The following is a 20054-nucleotide window of genomic DNA, read 5'->3' as shown; positions in this document are numbered from 1 at the left end:
CGTTTTCATCAAATTCACACCCATTCTATAGATATTATTGCATATTATAATATGTACAAAATATGAATCATATTCTAAGCATTTGTTTTTAATGAAATAGAAAATTCAAGTGTAATGTATAATTAATTAATTCATACTACAAATATTTCAAAAAAATAAAATACATAGTACTTTTGTTTCAAATACCTATTAATATACATACTAAAATAACAAAAATACGAAATAACTATTGTCTGTCTGTTTCGTTTTCATGGTCAAACCGCTAAAAATGCTATTTGGTATGAAGATAACTTTTTAATGGATGTAGCCATGTAGATTATAGGTATCGGATAAGAATAGTTTTTAGAAATTCAACTTTAAAAGGGGGAGGGAGAAATGGCGAAGTTTGTAAGTTTGTACAAAATAATATTTTAACAATAAATTAACTTTAAACTTGGTACTTGTATATTATAATATTGTCCTTCGATACAATTAGATAATTAAATACGCTTAGCTTAAACTAATTTCTTTACACATCATAACAAAGCTGCTGATATGTAAGTGAAGTCATGGGAAATAGCTAATTGTAATATACAATTTATATTGTATTTTATCATCTTTCGTAAGTCACGGTATACAAATTGCATTATTTGTTTTGTTGTTTATAAGTGGTTACACGCGAGTATTTTTTATCTTTTTCCGAGTAGAGAAATAAGTACATATAAGCTTTTGTTTGGACTTGCATGTGTGTGTTCGTGTAAGCGTTTTTGTAGTAGAAGTGGGAGGTATTATAGGTTCATCATTTTTTTGCTCAAGGTTTACTGATTTATCGATTTACCTGAGCCACTAATACTTTTTTTAAGTAAGGCTTTGCACTAACGTGTATTTCTTAGCCATAAAAGTGTGCATGTATTTGAGTAGATGTTTTTCGCACTTCTATTCAGAGTGTGTGTAGGTATATATTATACGAGTCTCGAGTGATTTGTGCGCAGTGACAGTCGGTTGAATTACGTTTACACTCGTTCGGGGCCAATTCAAGATTCCGAGCGCGTGCTCTAGCCGACTTACGAATTTCGTTTATCTGGGCTTGATGCGGCTTGATGCGTTTTGCATAATGCAGTAAGGACGGGAGCGGCGGTGACAGCCATGACGACCGCCGTGGCTGTGGCGTTTTGAAGAAAACCGTACCTATAATAGAACGAATGTTGTACAGTCTTCCTATTTGGTTTGAAATAAATAGACTATGTTGAGATTTCAAAAATTGTATTATTATACGTGCTTGTTAAACGATTATCGGACGTTATATTATTATTTTGGCAAGCGACGTGTATAAATCTAAATTTTACATAAACTTTAGTCTATATATAGTATATTATTGTCGTCAATAACACGTCAAAATATAAAATATATGCAGTAAGTTCATCGGCCACAGTGTCGAGTGCCACCACCATCGTGTAGAATAGTAACAATGAATACTACAACCAAGTAACAAGTAAAATTAACAGTATATCTATTATATTATAAATATCAATAATAATAAATTGATAATATTTCATAGGAAATCCAAAAATCGACAACTTTTCAACCCACATTGAAAATAGTACCTAAATCATTTTGCCACAAATGAAATCGAAACTTTTGGAAAACTATATAAATAAAATTCTTTTGTGTGTGTGTGTGTGTGTGTGTGTGTGTGTGTGGGAAAAAATCATTTAATTCTGATTGCTCTATTGTTGAATTTCATACAATCGTCGTTATTGAAACTCAAAAAAAAAATGAATCGACCACCGTCAAACACCCACTAACTCCATAACGACCATTTATAATGTAGTGACCAACGTCGTTGTTTCCGATAGTGAAAAAATATATTTAACGCATTTCACATTACATTACATATTTCAGAATAGCACATAAAGAGCAGTTCCGACCGTATACAGTGTTTATTGTTCTTACATCTTCACTTTACCGTTAACCAAATACGTCGTACTACCGTGGGTGGTATATTATACATTATAATTATTATAACCCAGTGTGATATTATTAAAATAATATCACCATGAATAATTGTAAGAAAAAACAACTTACTACAGGCGCATAACAGGTAAGTAGTTCAACCGAGTTCAAACAATTAGTATCGTGCCCTAGCAATACAGAATCACGAATAATTTCCACATTTATAGAGTTAATGCGTCTGCAGGAATAACGTGCATTCACGCGTATTTGTATAACAATAGATAATGCTGATTGTTGACTAGTTTTCTCAAACAGTTTCTATTAATAAAATCTTGGTTCCAGTTTGAATTTATTTTTCGCAATATGGAAAACAAATCAACAATAGTATTTTTGCCAATAACAATTAAAAACTAAAAACTATTATTATCCTACACATTTATTATATTATAATAATATTCTGAAGTAAAAATGTCATTTTCTAAAAATCAATTAACTTTTAGATTGTCGATCAACCCGAAAAACGTTATGCTTTTGAATAACGGCAGCTGCACGTTTAGTTATTTAAACGCATTTAACGTAGATGCTGGATCTTAATTTTATTCAAGAATATTTTTCAATACTCATAGGGTTCCTTTATTAATAACTCTAATTTTTTAAGTCGCCTAAAGCAACAGATATTTTATTATATTCATTTTAAATATTAAAAGTATTTTATATTGAAATTGAATGATTTATTTGTGTTGCAAAAGTTTATGACGTATTCTTAATAAACTAAAATTCAAAAATTTTTAATTATTACTGACTCAAAGTATTTTTATTATAATTTTTTCAATTGTTTGTTGAGCACTTTTTGTTTTGAATGAATAAATTATTCATAATAGTTATATTTTATTATTACATTTTGAAAATGTTATTTGTTTTTATTCAACGCTGGTATATATTTTTTGCATTTTAATTGTTATAACTTACGAGCTACATTACGTACTATAGAAATACGGGTTTACTATCTGAAAATGTGTACTTATTGTTCATTATATCCTTTACTAAAATGGATACTAAATTAATCAACAATATTGCACTTGAATAAATATCTTGAAACTTCTATGGGTAATTGGTAATAATTGGGTACTAAACTAATATAATCAAACAAAACTGAATTAATTTTTTTTTAAATCTATATTTAAAACAATAAATTCAATTATTCGAATAATTAAAATAAAAAAACATTTATTTTGTTCGATAATAGTCACAACTAAGATGGATACCAAATTTATAATCGCTAACTGTTTAATTTATTGGTTATAATAATATTATAATATGTCATTTATTCGTGATTGTAGTATTTACTATAATAAACAATAATAATATATTTTAGAAGAATAATAAGTCGTATAGTATATTATGGTAATTAAATACTAATTATTTTAATATATGCGTAAAATAATTCAATGTTGATAGAACTAAGTTAGGAAAAAACATATTTTTCATATCTTAAGGTAAAACTATATGTACATTGATATATTTATCGTAAAATATAAGAAGAACAATATTAATACACTGATTCTAAATATAAATTTTGTTTTAGATGCAACTGCAGGTCTATGCCTATAAATATACTAGATAGTTATAGCCTATTACTAACAGGTATGAGTAAAATATAACGGAAACGATATTTTTTTTAAGTTTAATTTACAATTAATAATAATACCTACCCTAGTTTTTTCCATTCTATAATCGAAAATATAATAATAAAAATATTGTTTTTTATTTGGTGTTTTAGCGTATGATAATATTGCACAAACAAAACAAAAGCACAGTGAAAATGAAAATAAATGCTGGTGCAAACCGTGTAATGTGACCTCAAAACCAACGTTCTATTGTTGTTTCGGTGCCATCATAGGCGGTGGGTAAAATTCAGACAGGACGAAAGTTTATCGTTCTGGGCTGTATTCTATAAAACCTACCGGTAATGTCACAATCGGAAGGACGTATTCTAGGAAATGGGTGTAATTTTCAATAATTTATAACTCGTTAGGTGGTTACCTGGGCTGTAAAGCTTTAGCAACTGAACAATGTTTTATTTTTTGTTAAGTGTGTTGATGATATATTTACGGTCAGATACCTATGTGAAACTATAATTTTTCTACACTTATTTATTGTTGTTTATTTTTATTTTTAACCAACAATTTTCTGAGAACTTTTACGTAAGCCAAAAGTTGTACAATATCGAATTTTTATCTAATGCCATACACGTTCACGTATAAAGGCCGTCTGGGGACTGATTGAAACATAAAATGCTTTATTATGATAAGCAATAAAGCAACGTCTGGACGTAAAGCTCTTTGTTTTTACGTTTCCATCTACGCAAGAAAAATATTTTGGATCGCTATGATAATTTATCATACCTATCACACAGTCTCGATCTTTTTTTTTTTTTTTTTTTAAATTGAATTATAGAAATTTATGCTCTCGCATACATTGCGGACTATATAGACAAAAATATTATGAACATAAAAAAAATATACGTATAATTTTATAATATTATGTAATTAAGCTATAAAAACAAATTTAAAATGCATTTATATGATATTTTACCATAGTATTTAGATTGATGAATTAAACAAAAACCCTTCTATAGCGCGTTATCCAAACGATTAAATGTATTGCATTTTAATGTTTTTAATAATCGTAATCTAAATAGAAGCATTCATTTAAATATTCCCATCATCACTCTATTAGAATACTATCATGTAAATATATTATTAGCATTTAAATATTGTATAATATTATTTATTAATGAAAAACAAATTTATTATTATGCTTTGACGTAGTTTGCGTGACAAAAGTATTAACAATAAACAACCTAATATTTTAAAGGCATTACTTTTTACGATAGAGAGACATTTTATGCACAGTTATTATGTGTTGAGTATATTTCAAAAACCACTTGGGTGTATTATGTGATTAAGACTTCATAAGCAGTTGTAATCAATTTTTTTTATCTAAAATGAGTTTCAGTATTTTATTTTGGCCATTATTAAAATACAACACTTGTGTACCTAATTAAAATTGCTTAAAGGTTTAATTTTTGTATTCATTGTAGATATAAAAGTAATTTACTACCTATAACATAGAAATATATACATATATTATATTTAGTATAGTTGGTAAGAATTATTCCAGTTACGCACTTGTACATTAATTTTTTAGTATTTTGAAAATATTATTTTTATGTGTTCAAATTATAATCGGAATATTTGTCATTGGTTAAAATTGGTATTATTATTAGGTACACAGTGTAATACAATATTCCTACATGCATTACACAATGTGTTGAGTTTTTACCGTACTTTTCAAATCAATACTGTGAACAAAAAAGTGTTAAGTACGTAGAATCAATAAAAAAATTAAATATGTATTACTATTTATAATATGCAATTATACTATTGATTAAACTACTATTTTTATTCTTTTTATTTTTCAGTAAAAATTAATATACTTCAAATTAAACTTAAATTTAAACACAAGTAATTAGCGACAAAGTGCTTGGATTCTGGTTTTATAACCAATATAACATATTATTGTTATAGATTATGGATGTAAAAAATTGATAAGCAAAAATTAATTAAATAATTAAAACATTTGAATGACGATTAATATTTAAGTATAGTAGGTACTACATGAAGCTAATAATTTGGATGTAAAAAAACGTTTGTCATTTTTTTTTCCACCATCATAAAAATATAATTATGGATAACATTTTTGCTTGTTATTGTCGAATGCTATTATATGAACATTTTTATTAAATCACAATGAAATTTACAATATTCAATTTTATCTAATATTTTTGATATAATCTATATGTAAATACTATAGTACAAGACCTAACTTTGCATTTGAATTTTACAATCTTCTTCAGTATTATGTACAATGTACATTAAATTATATCTAAAAAAAAAACACAACAGTTTATTGGGTAATTGGTATTTAAAAAAATTAAATTGAGCAAAAATAAAAAATCATCGGCATGCATATTATATTTATTTTTGTTTAGATCATTTTGGCACTTAATACCTAATTTACATGAATATATTTACCTTTTTCATGTAACCATTATTTAATTGAATGATTTAATGATTGTTTTGTAATTTAAAAGCTGTTTTCAAATTATATAGAAATGTAATGAAAATAGAAAACATTTTATTTTATTTTGTAGGTTCTAGTCAAAGTCACGAATTGAATAAATTAACCAAAAACAGTACACTTTGAACACGATATACTAAAAGATATAGGTACTTACGTGAGTAAAATATGTCCATAAAGTAAATCATATATCAAATCCCAAAGATTGCGTGTACATAGTAAAATGAAAACTTGAGTTTAAAACAATCTGATAAAATTTTAGATGTGTGGGGTTTGATAATTTATTTTATATATTTTTTTAATTGTATAATATCATACTAGCAATAATTCATTTACCCATGTAAACATTTTAAAAATTATGCTAATGATAATACGATCTAATTATTTAGGAAATTTGAAAAAAACTAAGCTTACGAAGAAAATATTACAATTAATTAAAGTTCTATGTGTATTTCATACTTGTGTTAATAAATATGGTTCTAAATATTATATTGCAATCACGATTTTTCTTCACACACAAATTACGTTTAGGAGGCGCCTATTATAATACCAATATTTATTGTTTACAGTAATTGGTCTTTGAATCTTGAACTTGGTTAATTTTAAATATTAAACACTTATTTATTATTATGAAAAAATTAAATTTATAAGTGTAAATAACTTATATTTTATTTCATAATATATTAGTAAATTTTACAATATACTTTTAAATATATTAAATATCTATTTTACAGATAATACTTAATAACAGTAATATTTAGACAAATTTTTATTTATTTTCATATCCTACATTATTGGTATTATTTCACTTATATATCTATACAAATAAGTCTAATAGTGTTGACAAGGATTCTGAAATACGCCACTGGATTATTATAAAAAAATGGCTATATTACTACTAAATCTGGTCGAAGTACTGGTACCGATTTATTTTCGTGATATAGATATTGAATATAGGTAGGTACTACATAATGTTGGTAGTTTTGTCAATATAATATGATATTCTATAATACCATGACATTGCATATTTTTATATTTGACAATGTTAATAATAATGTTATAATATAATATAAGACTTGTAGGCAAGAGAAATCTGAACGAGGGTTGTATAACGCATATATTCTTCGAATCGTAATCCCCGATATTTTGGTACCAATACAAATCCCATTGCTAAAAAAAATGTACAACGGTAAATACAAATCATATACAGTGAGTTATTTTTTTCAATGTTTTACGGGTACAGAAAAGTAGTGGATAATGATTTAGGAGAATTAATGTATATTATTGAATATTAATTGTTGTTTTAACAACTGCGATGTCTATTTATGAATTAATTTATTTTAGTTTGATATTATTTTTTATAACATTTGCAATAGGTATAAGTGAGTTATGGCACCGCAACAACATTTTCTCCGGAAGAATATCTGTCGTATTATGACGTAGGTAGCTAATACACGAACATCCGATATTATATAATACGAGGGCGCGGAGAGAATATGGTTTTGCAGTGTTCGGACGTTGGAACAATTCTTAGCGATTTCGTGTGAGTCCATCTCTATATCGATATATTGTGCAGCGTGTGTCAATTTATGTCTGTGAATCTGTGTGTGAGCACAGGGTGTGTGTCTGAGTGTACATCGGTTAGCCTGCGGTGAACTGCGTTCGATTATTAATCACCGCGGCCCGTGAAAGTTCGGCTTTTTGCCACTCCGTCATCGCCACCGTCGAACTGCAGGACCAGCTATAGCAACCGCGTGAAATCCTGCACCAAAGACAGACGGACGACGCACACAATTATTTGCACGCGAATCAACGAGGGAGAGGTTAGACGTGGGAGCGCGCGCGCGCTCCGCGTCCCTTTAATTCCGAGTGCTATACCACCAACACCACCTCTGCCACCGCCAATACCACCCCTCGAATTCCGAGACCTATCGCTGTCCTTTGGATCGCCACTACCGAGAAAACCGACTCGCCCGATGTCATAAATCTACCGGCCCACCGCGTGTCGGGCGACCACGACGTTTATCGTCCGCGGTGACGTGGTGCAGGCGAGGAAGTCATCAGCAGTGAGGTATGTGCGAAACCGAAAGGTTTTTCCTTTTTTTCGTTCTAAATGAAATTAATAAAAACCAAAAACGATTAACTGTTGATTAGCGGTAGCAGCGGATGGTCGTTTGATGAAAATCCGTCCATTATAAACACACACACACACCCACACACCCACACATAATATATAGGTACAAGGACTGATTTTGGATTTCAGCCAGTTCGTTGTCATTAAATTGATTATTTTAGTTATTTCACTGTGTACAGTTGTATGTTTTTTTTTTCGCTCACTGATAATGATTTTGAAATAAAAATCATACAACAATAGTTATTTTTTTCCGTAACCATAAACACGGTTAAATACAATTTCCGTCTAAAATTACGAATCATTAAAACTACAATTAAATTAGAAAACCAATTTGACATAACTTTTGATTTTCTATGATGTAACATTTAAATCATTACGTAACTTATTATTTGATTTACTATGTTTTAGAAATACAAAATGTGGAAAATCTTTTTGATTTAGGTTGTTACAAATGTATATCTATTTTTATAGAGAAGTTTAATAAATTAGTTATTAATAAGATACATAAATGGAAAAATTACATTTTAATGATAAGTTTAAAATGCTGTTAGCCTAGTTAAATTATTTCAAAAATGTAATAAAAAATTTACACGAGTAAAATTAAGATATCAATATCAGATGCAATTAAAATATTGTTCCGGTTTTATTCTACTTAATTGTGCAATATGATATTGTTACATTAAAAAAAAATATTTGAATGTGAAAAATAATCGTTATAATCTCTTAGAAAACTTGGACGTTGGGCTTAGGATATTACTTTATACTTTGATTGAATATATCAAAGTAAAATCATTAGAATGGTTGTTTCAGAAAAAATATGACATTAATTTATAAAATTTTATGGAGGTCAAACGCCACATGCATTGCTCGGTGGTTTATTGTATTGTCCTCTATTTTAAAACTTATCAGAACACATCAGACTTATATATTGTACTATATTTGAAAACATCTTAAATTTAGTATATAAATTATAGCAAGGAATATTTTTTTAGTGACGTTACTATATTATCACTCATACAAAGTATATACATAGGTGTACAAATAGTCGTATACTTGGTTCGAACATAAAATGCTATGTTGCTCAAAGCTATTTGGGTTAGTTAATGTAGGTTTTTGAATGTTTTTTAAAAGTGTTGAGATCTTCTGTTGATTCGTAATCAGATCTTATTATAGTTATTGTTATAATATCTCAAATATACCTATTGAATACTTCCCAATAGTAAATATTCTACAATACTATTTTGGTTTAGAACAATATTTATACACATTACCTACATGTAAATAGGGCAATAGTTTAAATCCATTTAAAACATCAAGTAAATCCTTCTATATAAAGAAGACAATATAATTAAATAATATGTAATATAATTAATTACACACAACTGAACTAAAGCCTACCCAGATAATAAAGGAACGCTTAGTCTGATACTATATATTATGGACGGGTACATTAAAATCACTAGCTTAATATTTCTGTGACACAAGAGGACCAACAATTTATTAATATTAATAAATTCAAAAAAAAAAAAAATTGGAAACATTTTTTTTTTTTTTGAACTATTTGTAATAAGAGATAGCAAGAAAATGAAAGTTGTATTATATTTTTGCCCTATCCGTAAATATAATTGTTTTATTTAAATTGAAAAATTATCTAAGAAATTAAATTTTCTCGTTGTTGTATTTTTACTAAATTTTGTTTTAGGTAAGTTGAATTGTAAATAATAAAAGGTAGTCAAGTGGTTTAATGCTCTATTGCTCTACTGTACAATAGTTGTTGTGTGGATGTGTTAATTATTATTATTTTTAATATTTCTAATTCAATAATACATTATTTTAAACGAAAAATGATTCAAAGCGAAGATCGTCTGTCAGCCTATGTCGCTATAAGTAGGTATATATAATATATATTTATGGTAATACAGTGTGAGTATGTTCATCGTTCATGAATCCACGAATTTTGATATATTAGGTAAGTTATATTTTAAAATTAATCTACATATTTTGAAAATTCCATCGCGTTAAGTAAAATTCATATTATGCGTGAAAGTTAAAAGTTCCCACGAATAATGTTTATAAATTATAATAAAGCAATGAACATTGTTATTCATTGTTTAAATATGAAATTTCATCTAAATTTAAACTTTAAATGCACGTAAAAAAATATATATTTATCTATTTTTCATATTTTTATACAAGTTAAGATCAATTAAACAAAACTAACTCTTATTATATTGTGTAAAACAAATTACACAACAACAAATATTTTATTTATAAAAGTACTTAATCAATTAAAATTAATATTGTAATGTTACTCGATTTCTATAAGGTTCTTATAAGTAAGCATGTATGATATAATAATTATATTACTATAAATATTATATTTTCTACAATTTAATAAACTAAACATTAAATGAATATTTTGAGGCATTGATCTAAATAGAAGTTATTAAAGTAAATATTTAATAAATTAAATTAAAGCGTATTGGTTATTTACGTTGTTCGTCAACAGATGAAATACTTTTTCATTTTCAATATCATGTAATTATGATACCTACGTAAATCAGATAGCTGATAACTCAATATTTTCTCTTCTTCTTACTGTCGTTTATACATTTCCCAGTAAACTTATACTTTGTTTTTAATTAACTCTTCCACTTATTCGATGAAGGTATATTCGTTTTAATTAATCAACTATAAATATATTAACATAATAAGTTTAATAAATGGCTTTGATTATAGTATTCTTTGTAAAAAATATTTATGTTGATTGAATAACTCATGTTATCTTTGAGCTCATCAAGTATCACTTGACTCATATAGATACATCGAGACAATTTTTTACGGTATTTATAAACCGTTTGAACTTAAATAAATTATAATAAATCATTTTCATGTTTATTAAATTCTGATTTTATTTTCATAAATCCCAAATTATAATATTAAAATGTTCAATACAACAATTTAATAACTACAAGAACTGATGTTATATATATTTTTTATTTTTTAAGTGTTTAATCAAATAAACAAACTGCGTTATTTCATATTACAAATATTTGAATACAATACGTATTATACTTTGTTGCAAATTAATGTTAATTTGATTGTGGCCTGTTTTATATTATAGTTATTATTTTACATGTGTGTTTAATAGTTTTACCCAATTAAAGTTATTACACTTTGATTGTTGGAGTATTAATTTTATAAAATATAAAAATGATAAAAGTTTAATATAATTATCAATAATCGATAGATAAATCAAACTCTATGTGGCAATGTACCTTACTAGAATTGATAGTATTTAATTGTAACAATCTAAATAATTATAATAGTTAATCTATATTTTATTACCATATGGATTTCAAGTTCATAGTAATTAAGTAGATAGTAGTTTATTATAACTACTAGTTAAAGAGTAACAATAAATATTGAATAAAAAATAACAGTTATAAGGTGTATTTATGCCTGAAAATTATTCAAGTCATAAATCATTATAATGTCATTATGTTAGTAAATGTCAAAAAGATAACACAGTTTTTCCTCACTTTTAATCATAATTATATTCGACTTTATAAAAGTATAATACAATTCTTGAAATATATTATAATAATGTTTTGTAAATTTTGGTAAATACTTATAAGTGGTAAATGCGTATTGCACATAAGTATTATTTATACAAAATGAAGAGAATAAATAAACCATATTATAATATAATATTTATTTTTCCATCAATTCAATTTACAAATTAGATATTATACTATATACATAAATATTAATAAGGTAACATATGTAGGTACATTTTATTTGCATATTATTGATGTGGATATTAATCAAGTTAAAACTTTAAAATCATTGACTTGTGATATTTTGTTAATATAATTGTATATTCGTTGCTGTTAATGCATCCATTAACGTATTTCCTAGAAATATAAAACGTTATCAACTATGAATTATTTTATTCATTATTTATTCAGAATACGTTGTACATTAATACAAATTTTCGTATTTAAATTCACATTTTTACCAGATAAATTTAATTAAAACAATAGCTAAAATATTTTGATATACACTATTTTCGTTTTAGCTCGAACTCGCGGGGGTCGATCATCGGGGCTGTTAAATAATCGAACAATTAAAACACACACAACTTCGTTTTCGTGGAAACGTTAACACGAGTCAACTATTATTTTTGATCTCAAAAAATGTGTTTCGCTATTCCGTCCATCATCGTGTGTTGCTGTATATGACATCAAACATCACGAAAGTACTTTTAGGTGGAAAACTTACAACATACTACTACTACGGTTTGGGCTAAAGGAAGTGCCATCGAATGTGAATTATTTATGACAAAACCCTGTACACTGCCTTGTTAACAGACGACGAGGGTCCTCTATCCTAATACATTAAATAATATAATATTCTCTAGGCGTTTTCAAAAGACTAATCTAAACACGTCTGTTACGGAATCGTGTAGACGATGATGGATCTCCCGCCCGCGGCCTGCCTATATATGCAAACGTGCATAATCGATCAAAACCACAAACAGACGTCGTACAAAATCATACTCAAGAGATTTTACTATTTTTGTTTACCATCCAGTAATCTCTGCGTGTGCACAAACACAAATATATACCACACACAGTAAAAGACTTATATTGAAACTATCGGAAGGAGATGGACAGCCGCAAAACACGACGTCGGGATGTCGTGCGAAGGTACTATATATTATATATTAAGTCGATCTATGAAAAATGATCTCTTCCCACATTCCGAAACGTCGATGCTGACTTCCCCGATCACCACCTATGGACGTAATACCGCGTGACAATACCAGCTAATCGTGTATCATCATAACGACGGGATGAAGGGTAGGGATGCTGTTAATTTTCACCGTGTCGTCTGTTGTACGGGACGTTGTGTCAGACATTCAGAATGCTATCCATCTTATACAGCCTAAGTATAGTAAAGGTAAAAGGCCACATCATCAAACCACTCGGTATAAACCTGCAGCAGTTCCACCCCTCGAACCAGCTAGGATTTTGCAATATGGTATATCCTGTGAGATGCGGTTTAGGTCGCTTCGCCGGATCAGCGGTCTAACGATAAATTACGTCGAATTGTTTTTGTCCTGACTCCCAAATAATAAATCGACGTTTATTTAATGCCGTTATTTATATATATAAAAAAACAATTAAACACTTTTGAAAAATAATATTTGAAATAAGTACACGATTTACAAACGATTCTGTCGAAAAAAATTTCACATAAATATTGTCCTGTATTACTATCGGCTCAGAATTCAATATTCAACTATTAGAGCAGGTAAATTTAAGCGAGTACCTACATAATACCTCAACTTTGTTGAAAAATTATCAGACATATTTAGTGTTTGATAAAGAATAATTCGACTGAAACACTTTATAATATGTCATATTTGATTTTATTTTCTCAACATCAATTTATTTTATTTTATAATGTTATCTCCAAGAAACACAAAAATAAATATTACGTGACCACTTATAATTTTATAAATGTTTATTGTCACATCAATCATATTATTTTCCAGTAAGTGTCATGAATAATTTATCCAGAATTTTTAGTTTACCTCTCATTCGTTACCGATCACGAAACTGTTTTATAAAAAGAAAATTTTTAAATTTGAATAATATCCAAATTCGTACATCTTTAAAATTATATCTTACCTAATAATTTTATTACGGCTGTCAAAATGTAATTATTATTTTTTTTTTTAATAATTCAATTTTAAATACAGAAAAATTAAATAAATTAAAAATATATGTATATTATGTATATATATATATTATACGATACAATATAATGTTTGTATAATATCTATTTAATGATATAAAAAAAACACAAAATAAAATAATACTCAAATTACTTGATTATTAAAAATAATGTGACTTATACTGATGAAGTACACTAACACAAATTGAAGTATTACAGAAAAATTGGTAGCTGATAATGAAAGTATGGAGCAAAAATAACTCTGACAATGATACTAAATTGTTTTTGCCACGTGGGAATTTACGTCTCATAATGATATCGCATAACAAAAAAAATATTAAGAGATCAGCCACTATAAATGTGGATGATCAAAGTTTTATACTACAAAGATATCAATTATAATATTTTAATGTCCAGTGAACGACTGATAATGACATTTTAAAGTCTATACATAGCTATTAACTATAGTGGAGTACATCGAGCTAACAAAAAACAATGTGGAAACTATTCCACTAATAGTTGATAACGAACTATTTCTCCCATAAAAGCTATTTTAACATTTATAACTCATAACGATTAAATAAATAAAAACATAATTACAAAAACTGTTTTAAAAGACACTGCAGAATACTAACAGAATAATATGCTTTTTATCTTTCAAGCATAGCTGTAAGTAAACAAAATAATAACTGCCATATAAATATAGGTACGTGTATTGGCCATTACAAAAACACGAATACATTATAGATTTCCTAACGAAAACATGAATTCCGAATAATTTTTTTTTATATATACATACTGATAAACAGAGAAAGCATAATTTATCTTAACTGGGATTTTTTTTCCTTTCCACTAAACCCAGTTCAGTCCATAGTGTGTCCGTGTGAATGTGAACAAGTAAACGGTATGGTTGAAGAAGACGACGTGAAGTCGGTGCTGACGTGACAGGCGTCGGATGAGAAAAGTTAATGGATTCTATTCAAAAGAGGAGACGACCAGGCGTCCTAATGCATCGTCTCATGTCGAATTCATTACTTTTCTTACCGACAAAACGGGAGCTAGAGGATCCTACTATCACATCATAATGCATCCAATTTTTATACCTTTAGTTCTGCAATGAAAAAAATAACTGTGAGTACCTTTCCTAAATATAAAAAAATCCGTTTCGGATACAATCCTATAGTTGCATATTTTAACTAGAAAAATCAGTTTAAAATAATATTTTATTAATATGTCTAATATTATATAACAATAATAATTTATATTTTAAATTATTACTAAGAAAATTCTTTAATTAATATCACCATAACAGTTGAAAGCGGAACTTAGATCACATTCGGTGTTTAGATATTTAAAGCATATTATGGTTATGCAAATGATGATATTAAAAATCATAATAACAAATTACTAAATAAAAATATAATATTAATTGTAAGACATTAATTAATGCAGTTATAAGAGGCTTAAAACAATGAACATTAAAAAAAAAGTAGCCATCCCCTTGAAATCAGCCATCCATACTAACAGCCTTAAATACGGCCCTGATATAAAGGGTTAAAAAGAGGCGTATCACATTTAGAAAATTTAAAAAGTTTGTTCTGTGCGTACAAATAATAAAAGTATAAAGTATATTAGACAACTGCCATTTTTTAAATTTATTAAATTATATTCGGTTGTCGACATCACATCATAAAATTATTTTTTTTTTCATTGTAGCAACTTGCAAATATGTATATTAGTATGATAATTTAATTTAACTTGGTTATTAAACTAAAAAGGTAATTTTTTACTTAAATAATGGATTATATGTTGTACAATTTATTACTCATATTACTTGCATTTTAACAAATTTATTGCCACATTTTATTAATACATACAATACTGATGTAATACTTTTTGTGTATTTCTAACTATAGTTAATCGTCTAGACGGTATAATATAATAATTCTTGTTATCTATAAATTACGCCTTGGATCTTATTAAAAATTATTTTAACTAAAAACGTTTTGAAAAATATATTTACTATAGTAAATTAAAACAAGTTGGTGACATTTTTAAGAAGGTACTTAATACACCGTTATTAAAAAAAAAATTTCATAAATTCAAATTTTTAATTCCTAAGGAACTTAGTTTTACACTTATATAATAATGATATGTATTAAAATGAATCAAGGAACTCGTTTCTGATGTAATGTAAGTTTTGCGTGTTCTTCGTCGTTGAGTAGGTAATTGTATAAAGTATGTTAAGTATGAATTCAATGATAAATCACTGTGTAAAACCTACGTGGAAAAAAACAACTCTGAAACATGGTGAGGGATGGCTCAGAACATTTTCCTAAGAATCGTATGTGTTATATTATTATAAGTATCTTCATTCATTCAGCTAGTTCAATACATTTTTGACAAAAATATCGTAATATTTTGAAAATTTTATTTTATTTAAAAAATAATTAAAAATTGTTAATTTTTGTTTAATTATCGAAAAAAATCATTTTCCACAATTTCAGAAAGAAGTGTTTTAGTGTTTTGTGAATAATACGTAACCATGTAAGTATTAAAATTGATTCAATAAAAGTTTAACGTTTAATATACACATATTCTATGACTTATGAGTAAGGGCTCGGATTTTAAAGCATATGCTTCGTTTTTTATATAAGACATAGAAATCTAATTTTTATACATAAATTCGTTTTACGCCTTTCTGATTCTAAATAAATAAACAATCTGTTTTTGCTGTTTTACTAAAACAAACCTTAAACTATACTTAAAAATTGTTAATAATTAATGTAAAACCCAGAATGCGGATATTAGATTATTATTGTCTTTGTTATTGGGTTTTTTTATGAAATATATAAAACGTAAAGATTGTCGATTCAAATAATATAGCCTACAGTTACCTATACGGTCAGTATGCCTATAACATCGATATCGACCATTTTAAAATGTAAGATTTAGTGTTGTGATTTGAAACCTATTGTATGAAGTATGCACCGATCACTACAGTGGACTTAGAGAATTCGTTTTCAGAGTCAGTTTCGCTACTGCAAATCTAAGAAAAAACACGGTAATTAATTAATTCTTTTTTAATTCAAATTAATTTTCAAATTTTTTTATCATGCTTTTTTTTAAAATAAATATGCTTCTTTTTTGATTCTTTTTGTGCTTTTTTAGTTTCTTGTTAATTATTATGCTTTAAAATCCGAGCCCTACTTATTAATATACGTTACTAACTTCCAAACTTATAAGAATACAAGTTAAATCTCTCTGATATAATAAATTATCAGTCTGCCCCCAAAATAAAGTTCTAGATACGGCATTGATAAAAAATATAATTGTTTTTTAAATAAAATATCATTGAATACCTTCTTAAGTCACTTGAAAGAATAATACACATACTTTCTGCTTAAACTCATATGTAAAAAAAGACAGGTAAAATTGGCTTTTTCCAAACTATAATTTATAGATCTATGATGTTTGCGACAAGTGTTCGCTTTGAATGTCTGTGTTTGTGTGTGTACATCTATTATAGAAAAAGAGTAAAGGAAAAAGGTCAACTGAAAGAAAAAAAAAGAGATAGATAGAGAAAAAATGGCACCAAGAGAGTAAGTAAGTAAAATAAAATAAATAAAAATACATTTGAGACTATAGAAACAACATGCCCCTTGGGAATGGACCAATCAATCAAGCCGAATGACTTATCTCGTACACGGTCACTGGAATAAATCTATACACCGGTCGAAGGATCCATGACTCCAAAACAGTGGTTGACATTATAACCGCATAGGTAGGTAGCTACTGTAATGTATAGTATGAATAAATTGGAATATTTGAAACCATAAAATAATTATTAATCAAAGGTCGCAGCAATTTTTTTCAAATTTATTTTATTATATAAAAAGTTTGTTAAAAAATTAAACAAAACGAATCGGTTGACCAGATTTATCTTGATTAACGATGTGGTAACAAATTACAATTTTTTATCTCGCTTTGTTACCGTAGTCATAATTAATACGCGTGCGTCTAAATGTCTAATTATTGTATTATATTTGTTATTTTATTTGAAAATCAACACACACAGATCGTGAATCATAGATTTTTAAATATTCTTTAGTATGGATTTGATAAACAACAAACTATATGAAATTAAAAATCTAAGGCAGGGGAAGGACACATATTAAAAAAAAAATAATAAAAAAAAAAATTATACTTGAGTACATGATGGATTAATAGATTATAAATAGCATTATTATAGTTAAAATTTGATAACAATATTAACAATTTTATTAGTATTTTTTATCCATAGATTTTAAGACGTATCTATAAGCTATTTATTATATAAACAAATATAACATAATATACCTACAACATTTTCAAAAGAAAGAGAGCTAAAATCCGTTAACCTCTCTTCAATCCCTTGAATCCGCGTCTGGTGGATAATGAATTCCAAACGTGTCACTTCTTGACAATTATTTATTAGAAAAACACGAATTGATTCCCATGTGCTGAAGAGTAAGCTAGGTACTAAGAATGGTAAACAATAAACAAAAACACTCAAAATCACATTTAAATATGTATTCATACTTTCCTGGAAATTAGAATCCTTGTTAGGTAGCGGTAGTGAATAGTGATATTATTTTAAGTTTTTGAATTTAAATGAATCTTATTTACTGGTTAATAATTAATTAAACATAAAAGCGTGTGTTAGTCATCATGCTATATTTAAGCAAAACATTTTATTATATGTTTTGAGCCAATTGAGTTAGAATTTTAAACAAGTCAAATTGTCTACACTTATTATTTCAAAGTGTTGACTTTATTTTAGTGAATATGTATTTTTAAAGACAAATATTCTGCTTCGGAACATTAGTTTAAATTGGTGTATAATATGCTGTCGTTCAAAAAAGTAAAACTTTTAAAATAATAAAAATTATAAAAAGTAATATTTTCAAGAGTTAAGATTTGTTAACATAATAAGTTTAATAATTTTAACGAAGTTTATTGCATATATATTATTAATTATTATTTGATCTTTTTAGTGAGTGCGTGTATATTTACAATAACATTTTTAGTGCATATTATATAAATCCATGGTCTAAAGTAGTGTGTAATATATTACATTATATTCGTTGTGGTACACGAATTACATCAGTCGGTTAATTTATTTTTAAGCGTTTTTGTTTTTAGTACATATCAGCATTTTTAATAACTCCTTAATGGATCATGTTGGTTAATATATCTGTACCTGTTCCGTGACTGATCTTCTTTTGTAAAGAAAAAATAAATAGCTTAAGAAATATATTTCCTTCGTCGAGATAGATTTAAAATTTGATAAACTGGCATTTTAGAGATGACATTTGTTAGAAAACCTATACTATTATTAGTTCAATAATCTCGAATAAAATCGTATCAGAACGATAATATTTTTCTTTCTAAAATAAAACGTTAAAGGACGACACAGTTTACGTTGTACCTTTCTCAATTTCAATTTCAGTAATTTTTACAATCTGCGCACTCACATAATATGTTATCGAACTAAAGTTGGTAGTGATTTTTTCGATTAGCGCGTTAGTGCAATCTATAAAAGAAATTAGTTAGTAAACTACAGCACTGAAGTAATGAAAACGAAGAGGTCGTCGATGTAATGAGAAAATATTTGCACGAGGGGGTGAATTTCTTACGTTTTGGTTAGTATTTTAGTTATCGGTCAGCACCCCTTTTACAGTTTTTATTGTTATAATGCATACCTGTAATGTGTGCACAATAATTATACTACTTACGTACAACTACGCAGTTATGAATGCGATGTCCGTTCGCTACGCGTTTCGTTCGGCGACCTCGTGTATTTGTTGCCATATCGATTATTGGTTATTAGCAGCAGTGATTCAATGATCGTAATTACTATATGCGTATAATATTGGTCTAGTGTATTTATTTCTTCTACAATATTACGGCCATAAAGGACGTGAGATACGATCGTTGTGAATTACATGCACGCCAAATATAATATTGATATGAATTATAAGTTCAACACACGTATCGTATTGCACCCCATAGCTAGTTTCCGTGATTGGAAAGCCATATAGAATATCGTGATGTTTTA

General features: G+C 27.2%; 1 protein-coding gene across 3 annotated transcripts in view; it reads right to left on the bottom strand.

Moving 5' to 3' along the window:
• The window catches only part of LOC114124534 (dopamine receptor 2), a 120773-nt gene that overhangs the window by 72210 nt on the left and 28509 nt on the right, over positions 1-20054 (bottom strand). Inside the window, exon 3 of one of the 3 annotated variants that reach the window (XM_050203697.1) lies at positions 12011-12126. The exons of the other annotated variants lie outside the window; for them this stretch is intronic. Within the exon in view, the coding sequence (XP_050059654.1) occupies positions 12042-12126 (85 nt within the window). The 3' untranslated portion in view covers positions 12011-12041. Of the gene's footprint in view, positions 1-12010; positions 12127-20054 lie in introns of those variants that run through there. 3 annotated transcript variants of the gene reach the window in all.

Source organism: Aphis gossypii, chromosome 3 (genome assembly GCF_020184175.1).
Source record: "Aphis gossypii isolate Hap1 chromosome 3, ASM2018417v2, whole genome shotgun sequence".
Taxonomy (NCBI): domain Eukaryota; kingdom Metazoa; phylum Arthropoda; class Insecta; order Hemiptera; family Aphididae; genus Aphis; species Aphis gossypii.
Note: the sequence above shows the minus strand (reverse complement) of the source record. Positions and strands in the feature narration are given on the sequence as shown.